This window comes from Atractosteus spatula, chromosome 9, assembly GCF_055471065.1.
Source record: "Atractosteus spatula isolate fAtrSpa1 chromosome 9, fAtrSpa1.hap1, whole genome shotgun sequence".
NCBI classification, from domain to species: Eukaryota; Metazoa; Chordata; class Actinopteri; order Semionotiformes; family Lepisosteidae; genus Atractosteus; species Atractosteus spatula.
Window position 1 is genome coordinate 43,099,485 of NC_142714.1, and position 13,030 is coordinate 43,112,514.

The 13,030-nt window shown below is 36.3% G+C and overlaps 1 protein-coding gene across 2 annotated transcripts in view; it reads left to right on the forward strand.

The window, feature by feature from the left end:
• LOC148828614 (glutamate receptor 3) overlaps positions 1-13,030 on the forward strand; it is a 130,482-nt gene that overhangs the window by 37,413 nt on the left and 80,039 nt on the right. For both annotated transcript variants that reach the window (XM_088925601.1, XM_088925602.1), the window contains exon 3: positions 1,631-1,870. In XM_088925601.1, the coding sequence (XP_088781727.1) occupies positions 1,631-1,870 (240 nt within the window). The remainder of the gene's footprint in view (positions 1-1,630; positions 1,871-13,030) is intronic.

Below are 13,030 nucleotides of genomic sequence, written 5' to 3' on the forward strand. Positions count from 1 at the left end.
TGGTTACTTCAGAGTTAATTTAGGTGTGTCAAAGCAAGGGGTTGAATACTTAACTTTAATTTAGTAAAACGTCTCGATTTTTTTTTACTTTGACATTCTAGAGTACTTTGTGTTGATGAGTTGCAAAAAATTCTCAGTTAAATATATCATGGTTCCATGCTGTAACACAATAAAAGGGGGGTGTGGACTTTCTATAGGCAATGTAATTGGAGCAGGTGTGTCTCTTGTTCCCTCAAGTAGGTGGCTTTCAAACAAAGCCACTACTTTCAACTTCACATTGGAGTAAACAAATAAGGACAGGACAGCCAAGAAAAAATAAATGATGTTTGAAGTCACCCAGGGTGTTGTTTGTGTCAGTCCTGGTACAAAGACTGACAAGTAAGTTGAAGAATGCTGTGAGAAGATATAGACTGGATATTGGAATGTTCAAAGGAGATCAAGCTTGCAAACAGGAAAAAAAAACTGGAAATGACAGGAGTGCTAGTGGAAGCTCTTAACCAGAAGGAGTTTTATTATGAGTTGGATTTTGTCTGTTTGCAGTGTCTCATTCAATAGAGTTTAGTGTACTGTGTGTTTCTTTGATTAACATATTTATTAGTGAAATAGTCCTATAGTTAAAAGAAACTTTAAGCTTGCATGTATGTAATGAAGTAAGCTACAGATTTGTAGTTTCTGAAGAACCTAGAGCAAGCCAGGCTGAAATATATATGTAAATCTTTCTAGGAATACTAGTGAGCTAGGGTGAAGTTTTCCCAAGGGGCTTCCCTAGAGTACTGTTCACACATGGTAGGACAGACCTTAGGGCAGCCCCAGGGGTGAGTTACCAACAGAAAAAAAAGTATGTTCGCTAGGTCTTAGTGATTTGTTTCAACAATTGTTCTGTATCGTGAGTGGATGGGTAAGGGGATGTGGAATGAGATCATCAAAATGAAAGTACCAATTTCTCATTAGGAGTATCTAATTAAAGAGTAATTGAGGATTAGACATACAAATGTGTGCATTTCAAGGGTATATGAAAGACATGTGAAAGGAATACAGTAGAAATACACATACTTATAATCCCTGTGCACAATTTCCTTTGCATGTCCAGGTATATTTTGTGTTTGACAATGAACTGAAAACATCTTAATGATCTACTGTTAATTTCTGGAAAAGAGATAAATTACAATGTACTGTATATTGTGCTGTTGTAGTACATTGATGATTACAATGAAAAAAAGGCATGCCTTCACACACTTCAGAAACATGCTGTATGTATTTCTCAACAATATTTAGACTGCATCACACTTTTAAAAGGATGGCAAGATAAGGTGATGAGGTTTTGCAACTCCAGTATTTAGCAGCAAGGTAAAGCTTAATTTGTACTAAGGTAGACAGTTAAGATATCAAACTCAGTTCAGCTGCAATACAGTTGTTTGAATTTCAAAAAGAGGAAGACCACACTGTTCACCAACACTCAAATATACCTCTTATCTTCGTCAGCTAGCTCTGCAAGGGCTCCATACATTAATTTGTCTGGGGGGGGTTAGGTTAAACAAGAGGAGTAAGGAGCTAGATTGATATAGAGGTTTCATCCTTACACTGCTGTTATGAGTATAGGCTAAATGGTATCATTTCTGTTTTTTTCCAGTCTGCTCACAGTTCTCCAGAGGAGTTTATGCCATCTTTGGTTTCTATGACAAGAAGTCTATGAACACGCTGACTTCCTTCTGTGGAGCTCTCCATACCTCCTTTGTAACTCCAAGTTACCCGACTGATGCAGATGTTCAGTTTGTCATTCAGATGCGCCCAGCTTTGAGGGGTGCAGTCTTGAGTCTTCTCTCCCACTACAAATGGGAGAAGTTTGTCTACCTCTATGACACGGACAGAGGTGAGTGTTTTATTAATCCTTTTCGCTTGCTAGAAGCATATCTTTTCCATTTAACATTCAACAGATTAAAATGTAGTAGTAATTTTGTTTTCAAAACATATTGTTCAAGCAAATTACTTTTGTTACATATAAAAGCAAAATATTAGCATTTAGAAACCTTTTAAATTTTTTTTACCAATTGAAGTTGGTCTTCAATATTTATTGATTTGTCCATTGCAAGCCTGGACACTTTAATTATTTGCTTTCATGAAATAAATGTCTACTTCTATTTCTAAACTGAGTTTTAAACAATACAATTAAATCATTTGGGACATGGCTACAAGTAAAGTATGGCTCTACAAAAGCTCTCTTGGTATGAACCATGTACACTTTATACTAACTCTGTTGTGATATTTCAGGAAAGGGTTACATAGGTGGCGAATGCTGGATACATTGCCTGTATTTGTTTTCTGATAATGTGTGGGTGTTCTTTGGAATCATTATTTAGTTTAAAAATGATATTTTTTTCTAAACATGTTTTGTAGGTGTTGTGTATGAAAAGACCTTTGTAACGAATAAGTTCTAACTAAACACAACTACAGAAATATACACAATTATTTTTAAAGGACAAGTACAAAACGTGGTAATGGTATTAATAGTATTACATTTTGTAAGTTTGTTTTTCCCTGGTAATAATTTATCTCTAATTGGATTAGACAAAGGACAGAGCACAGCAGTATCCCTATGACTTTCATATGGCGCATGTCCTTCAAACCCCTCTCACCCAGCAGATTAATAGATATTTCTGGGATATTTCCAAAATGGCAAACTTAAGGTCTAGCCATCTAGCAGGACTGCCAGCTATGTAATGTGAACTCTCTTCAGGCAAACAGCTTTTTATACAGTATTTTACTGAACTGTATTTAAGGAAACCTTAATCATCCTTAATCATCTTATAACACATTCATGATTGATTTCAACTAGATTTGCTGTCCACTCCACTATACTATGTATTTGACATATTTTTAGAAATACAGAAAATAGCAGAATACATGAAACTTTTTTTCTCATTGTGCATCAGCCATGTTCTGAATTTACAGGGATTACCAAATCTAGCAATGTTATGTGGGAGACAAAATATGCATACCACTTTTGCAACTCTTTTTTTATACTTTTTTAATCACATTTTGACTTGTTGGACAGCACAATGGCACAGTGGTTAGCATTGCTGGCTCCCAGCACTAGGGTCCCCGGGTTCAATTCTGGACCTTCAGTACTATTTGTGTGCAGTCTGTATGTTCTTCCTGTTTCCATATGAGTTTTCATCGAACGCTCTGATTTCCTCCTACAGTCCAAAGACAAACAGGTAGGTTAATTGCTGTTTGATAAAACTAGTCCTGGTGTGAGTCTTTGCGTGTTTGTTTCTGTGTGTGGATTATGGTGGACTTGCATCCCATTGCCTTGTTCGCTAGGATAGGCCACCACAACCCTGTATTGGTTTAAAGAAGGATGGATGATGACTGTCACTTAATAGAAAATTGGATTGCAGGACCTCCTCAAGGCACTCATAATATGTTAAATCTTAATAATTGATAAATGCAAAATATCTATCTATAGTTCAATGTCTGTGTTGGAAGCACAGTGTACATAAGGACAAAAAAGAGGAGGGGGACATCTAGCCCATTTCTTACTATCTACTGTTATTGATCCAAGGATCTTATACATCTATTTCTGAAGGAACCCAGGGTATAAGCTTCAACAACTTGGCTGTGTAGCTTGTTCCATACCCCCAAAACTCTTAGGTGTTCGTATAGGGATCATTATACATTTGGAAGATATTGTGTTAAAAAGTTCTAAGAAAAAAAACTAAGATTTTTTTTTGGAAGTGCCCTGATTATGTTTAAACAGAAGGGTACACTTCCTCCCCATTGAAAAAGTGCTATTTAAACGTCTTAGATGAGTGAAAGACTTTGCTTAGTAGGACAAACATGTACTGTATACTTTCAGATATACTATACCAAGATAAATGATCTTGAAAAATTATAAATACAGCTCCCACACAAATTGCTATTTATCATTTATTGTCTGAACACTGGCAGACTATAATGCACTTGTTAAAGGTGGTATTGGTAATAGTTGTATTTAAAATTCTGCTGTTGGCTAACACCCACTCTATACTTGCACTTGTATACTTCCAGGGAAGTAAAAGAGTTGCTCTAGATTTTCTCAGCCTTTAACAAGAATAAGCTGTGCTCTGATAAAGGATGGATGATTCTTAAAATTTCCAATAAAACAGCAGTCTTTGACAGGCACTAAACATGTCTGGCATTACGTGATACAATTGTTCATTTTCAGTTCAGTGCTTAATCTGTTGTGATGGGACTCAAACAGAGAGCATCTCAAGAGCAGAGACAGTAATAAAATTGTGAGAGACAGCTGGTAGTGAATTGTCAAGTTACAGAGGCATATACATCTTTAATTTAAGATATAACTGAAAAAATGATGATTACTTTAACTGTTTCAAATTCTTATCGGAGAAACACCTGGATAAAAATTCCAGAGTACACTGGTGTCAGAGCTTTGATTATAAGGACATGTCCACATTAAATGATAATGATAAGACTACTTATTTTACTCTTTATCTTACATGTATACTCAGATATTGGTACTGTATATAACTCCACTTTTATTCCCCCAAAATCTTTATTCATTATGAAAATATCACAGGGCTTAAGATAATGTTTTCCCCTTTTTTTTTATTCCTCAAACATTTCATTTGGTCTTAAATTTTAATTATTTCCAGATATGATTGGACTATTTTTCTCTTATACAGTGACCCACAGGTATATTAAGAATCCTGTTGAAATATTAACTGCAAACATCAAATGAGAAAAAGATTTAAAGAATGGATAATTCTGTAATTTTAATAGCAGCGCACAAAGTCATATTTGTAATAAATAATTTATGTCCAGAAAACACATTTATTCACACCCCTTTAGTCAGCATTTTGTAGTCCTTTGGCAGGGATTACAGGGACTAGACACGTGTAGTCTGATGAGATTCTGGCACTTCTGAGAGGAATGTTATGAACATTCACCCATGTCAAATTGCCTTTTAGTCCTAAAGTTTATTTGCTTTCCATCAGTGAACTGTTATATTGGGTTAGTGTTACAAATGTTCAATTAGACTGAGGTTTGGACATTGAGGTGACCAGTTTAGAATATGTATTTTTGTGCAGTTAACCATTCCATAACGATACCATTAATTTGGATGTACTGTATGCTTTGGATCATTCCCATGCTGGTTGTCCATTTTGTGCCAAGCATGAGCTTTTTGTGATAAAGAACCAAGTGTCTGGCCAAGACGCCCCAGTATATATTGGAACTCATGGCTTCCCCTATCTTGTCAATTGCTCCAGAATCCACAGATTTAAAAAAAACCCAACAGTATTTCCCAGTGGACATAAGTGTTTTCTCAACATGAGCTTCACCAATTGACATATACAGTATGCATCATGAGTCACCAGCTACATCAGCAAATGTGCTGATGATGTTGCGAGCGTTAGAAAGATACACAAACTCCAAAATCAAAAACCCTGGATGAACACTGAGATCCGCTTCCTACTCAAAGCCCGTGATGCAGCCTTTAAATCTGGTAACGAGGAAGAACTGAGAGTGGCAAGGAAAAAATTAAGGGCTGGTATAAAATCTGCCAAGAAACGCTAAAAAACCCCAGAACACAAGTTCAACACCAACACTAACCCGCAACACATGTGGCAGGACATACTGTACATACAATCACAAACTACAAGAACAAAACAAGCCCTGTAACCGCTACTGACCCCTCCCTTCCAAACAAGCTTAATACCTTCAATGCACGCTTCGAAGCTCAAAACCCTGAACCAACCATCTGGACCACTAACTCCCCTGCCATCCCACCCCTCACACTATCCAAGCTACAGTAGATGTCTGGAAATCACTAAGAAGAGTAAACACATGAAAAGTTGTACTCAGAACATGTGCCTGGCAGATAGTTGATGTCTGTACTGACATCTTCAACCTGTGCTTGGCTCAGGCTACTGTAAAATAGCTGCTTCAATTGTACTCACCCCCATCATAATGAAGTGCTTTGAAAAACTACTTATACCACACATTAAGGCCAGCATCCCAAAAACACTTGATCCTCACCAGTTTGCCTATCGCACAAATCACTCCATGGAGGATGCAATCTCTAGAGCTTTACACACCACACTAACCCACCTGGATAAAAGGAAAACCTATACAAGAATGCTGTTCATTGACTTTAGCTCAGCATTTAACACCATCAGACCCATAAAACCTGCTACCAAGCTTAGGGCTCTGGGTCTAGATACCACCCTCTATAGCTGGATCCTGGACTTCCTCACCAGCAGAGCCATGACTGTCAGGACTGGCAACCTTACCTCCAACACACTCATCCTTAACACCGGTGCCCCTCAAGGCTGTGTGCTCAGCCCACTGCTATACTCCCTGTTCACTCACGATTGTACTGCCAAGTTCATCACAAACACCATCATCAAGTATGCTGACGATACCACAGTCGTGGGCCTGATCACTGACAATGATGAGACTGCCTACAGGGAGGAGATAAAACAACTAGCAGATTGGTGCAGAATCAACAACCTATGTCTCAACATCAGCAAACCTAAAGAGCTGACTTCAAGGGACAAGGAAAAGTCCACTCTCCCATCTACATCAAAGGGACTGAGGTGTAGATGGTGAACAACTTCAAATTCCTACTGTAGGTGTTCATATTACTGAGGACCTTACATGGGCACTCAACACTTCGAGGCTCATCAAGAAGGCACAACAGAGGCTGTACTTTCTGAGAAGGCTGAAGAAAATACACATGCATCCACAGATCATCACCTACTTCTACAGATGTATGGTGGAGAGCATACTGACCAGTCTGGTACGGCAACTACACCGCATCCGACCGCAAGGTCCTGCAGCGGGTGGTCAAAATTGCCTGACACATAATCTGCAATGCCTCACCATCCATCCAGGAAATCTACAACACCAAGTGGCTGAAAAAAGCCACCAAAATTGTGACTGATGCCACTCACCCCAGTCACAACTTGTTTGTCCCTCTACCATCTGGTAGAAGGATCTGGACGTTCCAGTCACACACAACAGTCGACTCCAAAATAGCTTCTTCCCCAGAGCCATCAAGCTGTGATCCCCCCCTCTCCTACCCACCAAACTGTGATCTCTCCTCACTTCTTCCTGTACCACACAGTGACTGTACTCCTACACCACTACATACACCATACTGTACCTCCGACAATTGAATGTAAGCCGAACTTGAATTTAAAATTGTACTTGATTGTAGTTGTACTATTTTATAATCGCCATTTTTTTTGCACTGTTTGCTCTGTTTGTGTACTTTTGCAGTTTTTAGCAGATATGGGTACTGTCACACTGGTACCATACTGTTGTTTACGCTGTTATTGTATTTACTGTCTATTGTCTTGTCTGCTGTTCTACAGTATATATACTGCACTTGAGAGACTAATGAGAAACACTTTTTATTATACTATGCACCTGTGTAAGTATAATGACAAATAAAGTGGAATTGAATCATTTTCACACCAAACAGAATTCTGATGAGCACATCCAGAAAGCTAGGTTTTTGTTTCATCTGACCATAAGCCATTTTTTCAGTTGTCTCTCAGATGATGTTGGGCAAGTTTGAGTCACTTCTTTTTTGTGGTTCACGCTCAGAAGACGTTTCTTTCTTGCAACTCAGATATGAATCAACATTCAGACCTAGAAACCAGCATATTCTTGGAGGTGACTTTTTATGCTGTAGGAGTATATTGGTCTCTAGCTGTTACCTGTGAATTTGTGGTTGCCTCCAACCACTTGTGACTCCTGGTGACAAGAAACACGTGTGTTCCCTTCCTGGGTAGCTTCCATATCAGCCAGTAATACCAGTACAAGATTCAGCTTTTTGTAGATGTTCTAATAGCCATTCCCCATTGTATAGGTTTGTGATCATTTGCCTTCTTCAAAGAGTCTTCAAAGAGCTCTCTGTACCGAACTATGATGATGCTGCTACTACTGAATGTTTTCTGTGTATTACCTTCTTTATACCCCAGGGAAAAATGAAACATTCTTGCTTAAGGTTTATATAGTTTTGAAGGCATTCTTTGCACTTCCAAAGAGCAGAATTGTTGAATTTTAGATACAGAATACTATAACATAATAATGTATAGAACTTAAGTGAGACTATCCTGTCTATAACTCTGTTTTTGTTTATATTTAATCAAGAGTATGAATAAATCTCTTTACCGTATAACCGTATAATATAATAATATATATATAATAAAATGGTTGGTATTATGTAAATAGGTGATGGATGTAAAATGACTTGATGCTTATTTCTTCTGATAGAACAGTAATATATAGATTGTAATTGACTGGGTTCTGTAGGAGAATAGGGTGATTGCTGGGTTTATTGTCTCTCTAAGGCACAATCAACCTTACCTATGTCCCTGATTCGGCAATCTTGGTTGGAGGTGACTTATGAAGCTCAGTTGTACAGTCTTTCTGTGCGATCAGATTTTTCTAATGTATCAAATGCAGTTTCAGTAAACCACAAAAAATGAGAGGCTATTGGACAGTATGAAAGTGTTTTCAGTTCTATTTGACATTTGTGACTGCCACTTTGGAAAAAGCAATGCAATTGTCATTTTCTAGGTGAAAGCTAGGGCCAACATCTATTTAGTTGTGTGATATTATTGTATCGTAAGACTGAGTTTCTGTATATTAGAGAATATTGATTCACAATTGTCACTGGTTTACACGCTCCATGTATCAAATACAAGCTGTACACAGCTGAGCTCCCTCCTCAAGAATTCTTCAGCTATATTTTTACCCCTTCTTGGACTGCATAAGGCACTACAGTACAGAATATTATGGTTGTGTAGCTGAATTGTTGTGTACAGCTCAGCATTCACAAGAAAATTAAGTGCCATTAGTATTGCAGCTTCCAGGTCTCATTGCACTGACTTCTCTTTCTTTATAATAATAATTTGGCCAGTTCTTTTCAAGCTTTTAAATAGGTTTTCTGCAGAATCTTTGTCTTCCTTTTCACCATCTGAATTATAATAAGTTCAAGTGAACAAATCTACAAAATGTATGCATTCTTACACTTTGAAGCTATAGTAATAAAACATAAGGATTATTTTGAATTTTACATGTAATGGGAATGATCCCTTATTAAACTTAAGAAGCACAATGTGCTAAATACTAAGCTGGAATTAAACATTCATACAGATATGCTAAATATAAGGTTTTACTGTTGATATACTGTGCTGAACACAAGCCCATCATAAGTGAATCTATTTTTATATTTGGCTGTAAAGCTTTGCAAGTAGTTAGCATGGGAAATCCTATTTAATCCGTGTGCTAGCACAAAATATATTAACTGACACCAATTGTTATACTAATCCATATACAATAGAACTTGTCACAAAATGTAATACCATCGCACACAGCAATACGTTGCTGCATTAGGTTAGGAACCTCACAAGAATTAATTCAAAAATCCAAAAATGAATGTGCCGAAAAGTATTGACAAAGCAAAATACCATATCTCCAAGAAGGTATGGTTTTGAAGAAAGAATACATTATGCATTGTTGAATCATTTATTTGAACTTTTTTACAACTGCTTTACTTTCAAACACAACAGGACAGTTTACTTCCTGATTTACACATTTTTATTTTATTGAAGAAACGTATCAATATACATACTGTAAAGAGCATAACTGTACATAAAGAGCATAAAGGAGCATGAGATCTTTTATGAGACTTTTGAAGGGCTACATTTTCTAGAGATCACATTGTGTAAACTTCACCTCCTTGTAAATAATTCCTACCATTTGATTCTGCTAAAATTTAAAATGGTGAGATACAGTATCTGCAGCAGTCCCTTATTATTGATAAATGTAACACCATACATTTAGGGTAGAATGAACAAGATGCAATGTATTGCATAATGATGACTGAATCATACATTATGGTATTTGTCTCATCTTGTTTTAATTCCAGTAAAGTCCAATTTTTACAGTCTCTTAGTTAAAAAATATTTTGAAAGGTACACATCCCACAGACCTACACTGACAAAAATGCTGAACATTCCAGTAATATTAAAAATCAGACATCAGAATTATTTTTGAAATCACTTCCAGTACAAATTTAAATTTCATAAGTGGCGTGAATCTCCCTACTTCCTATTATTTATAAAGAAGAAAGGTTGGGTGCCATCACTTATGTTGGAATTGGTGCAAAATCAATGAGTCTGACAGCACTGGATGCCTCCCTGACTTCTTACGCACAAGAAATACCTGATTAATTATATGGTGCTAAACGCCTCAGTAGGTTGGCTCTGCAGTGGAGCCCAGGCTAATTAGCACAGTGTGGAAAAGCAGGCAATGACAGGTGATAGAGGCATTATTTTGTGTGCTCCTTCACTAAGGTACTGTACATTTAGGTTTTGCTTTTGACAATTAATATTGGCTAATGTGCTTAAAGGAGCAGATTGTATGGGACATGCTACTAAAGCAAGGCTCTTTGATGGAACATGGCAAGGTCATATTTTTGTTCTGAACAATTAGGTTTTGCAAACACTGTTTTTATTCATTTTCAAGACATCACCCCAAGAAGCCATTTTTGGGGTCTTGTCTTGAAAATGAATACAAACAAGATTGTTTGCCGACTCCTTCGTTGCTTTGTTTAAGAGACTGGCGGAAAAAACGTTACATAATGAAATGACCTTGAATTGACATCTGAGAGCAGGTCTTATCTGTGTTTTCTCTGTAACAGTGTCACACAATACTGGAGCTACTGTATGCTGTTGTAGCTTAAGAATAAAAAAAGGGAATGCCCTTGAGTGGCCCATTGATAGTCCTGACTTTGAATCCTTCTGAGAATTTCTAGAAAGGCATGAAAACTGTTGTCTACAAACCATCCCCTGTCAACCTAAGAGAGCTTAAAAAATGTCCTAAGAAGTATGGACAAAGATTGCTCTTAGCTGGTGTACAAAGTTGGTAGACCTACCCAAAATGACTTGCAGCTGCAATTGCTGAAAAAGATGTTTCCCCAAAATATTGAATTCACTGGCCTGAATACTTATGAATTTGCATTTTTCTATTTAATTTTTGTTGACATTTGCTGTACCTTACCCTAAGAATTCTTCAGTTTGAGCACTCAGGTTTTGAAGAAAACATCTAGGCATCATTTTGTAATTTAACAAAAAAGGACATCATAGGAAGGGTCTGAATACTTCTACAAGGCACTGTAACTATTCAGTGTGAAAGAAATTAATAAAATGGAATATTCTTAAAATTTTTGTTAATGTTTTTATGAACAAAATAATCTGTTCAGTAAGATACCTTATTGAATGCTGTGTAATAGACCTCTTGCAATCTCTTCACCTGTAATGAGTAATGAAGTCTGAAAAAAATGTTTGCTAGACCTTTTAAAGAGTACAGTGTCTTTTAGACACCACACAAATGAGAACACTTAATAGTTCTGTCAATCTTACAAAACAATCACAGAAAAAATATAATTATGTTGTCATTTTCAATACTTAGTTTTAAGATTTGTGTACATTACAGTATTTGTGGACATGTGTGGCAATAAGAAGAGTACATACTGTATAGTTCTGAACATATTTTTTACATTATGAGAATTCCTGAATCTGAGTTCAAGTTTTCTGTATGATACTGATTATTGTCTTCTCAGTCTAAAACCTGGAATGGATTAATTCATCTTTAGAGGATACTGGCACTTTATTTACAAAAACAGCCCTGTATGTGTGCTTCTCTTTTAATCTAAAAAATGAATAGGGCCTGTAGTACTGTCAGTACAAAAGAGGGCACATGGAATAGGGCCAAGATGGTTTTGAATAGGATGATTAGCTGGCCGTTCTTGAGAACTTTTCTCCTTCTCAACCAAAAGTAAAGTAAGCTGGCTAAATGTTGTTTTGAAAGTTGACATTTTACAAAATTAAAAATAAAGCTACAACTGGTTACTCGCATTACATGCCATTGCTACATTGGTAGTGACATTAATATCTTTATATTTTTCTTTTTTTTCATTTTGATGTTCGAATGTTTAATTAAGTTTTTAAAATACTAATTTTTCCAAATATTTTTAGGGATTGTTCTGATATATTCATTCTTAAAGCCCTTTTGTATGCTTTTATTCACATGTATATCCAGTAAGTATTTTTGTCTCACTCTTGAAAACACATACACTTGCTCTGTTGACTTTCTAACTTCATGACTGATCTAACCAACATTTTCAACACCTAGGTATGTTTGAAAAATGCAAAAATGCACAGACCACTAACAGTAATGAAAATAATTATGTGGATCGCTTTAAATTGGTTCATGTTTTGAAATATGATGGCATTAGTTCTGCTAAAGTGATTTGTCTGAATTTCCCACTGAATCATTCTGATTTTAGATTAGTACTTAAACATTTAAAATTGAAATTAGGTCTATTGTTCTAAACATATAATGTTAGCTCTTTGTGCAGGATTCCCTCCCTTCATCAAGAGTATTTTCTTTACAGTACAGAAGCACATCACTTACAATCAAAGCAAGTGCTATATGCTGTCATTTGAAAGGGCCCTTATTGTTGTGAAAATTGGAAATATGTTATCTCATCCAATGTTAAAAAAAGAACTCATAAAATAATCCAAATGGTGTTTTTTACAGTACAGATAAGATCAATGATAAATTTGCCTTATTATATATAATCTCTAATTGACACGTTGTAGAGGATGAAATGTGGTACCATTTTTATTTACAGGAAGCATTATCTTCATGAAGGGATATGCAATAATAACTGTATGTAAAATCATAGAGAACGTGAAAAAAGGATGGATTACACAAAGATCCTTCCCATTAAAAACCATTATTTGCAAGCCCACTTTTAGAAGAGTAGAGAGCTAAGTTTGCTCCAGTTACTTGTTGTGATTTTGTATTTGTTTCTGATGTATCCACTTTTAATTACTGGGCTGTTCTATTTTTTTCCTGCTGTTCCCCTGGTGACATTGTTCCCTGTAGTGTAGTTAGTAATAGCTCTTTGTGTTGCATGTTTGTGTTAAGATAAGGCAATTGTGCATTG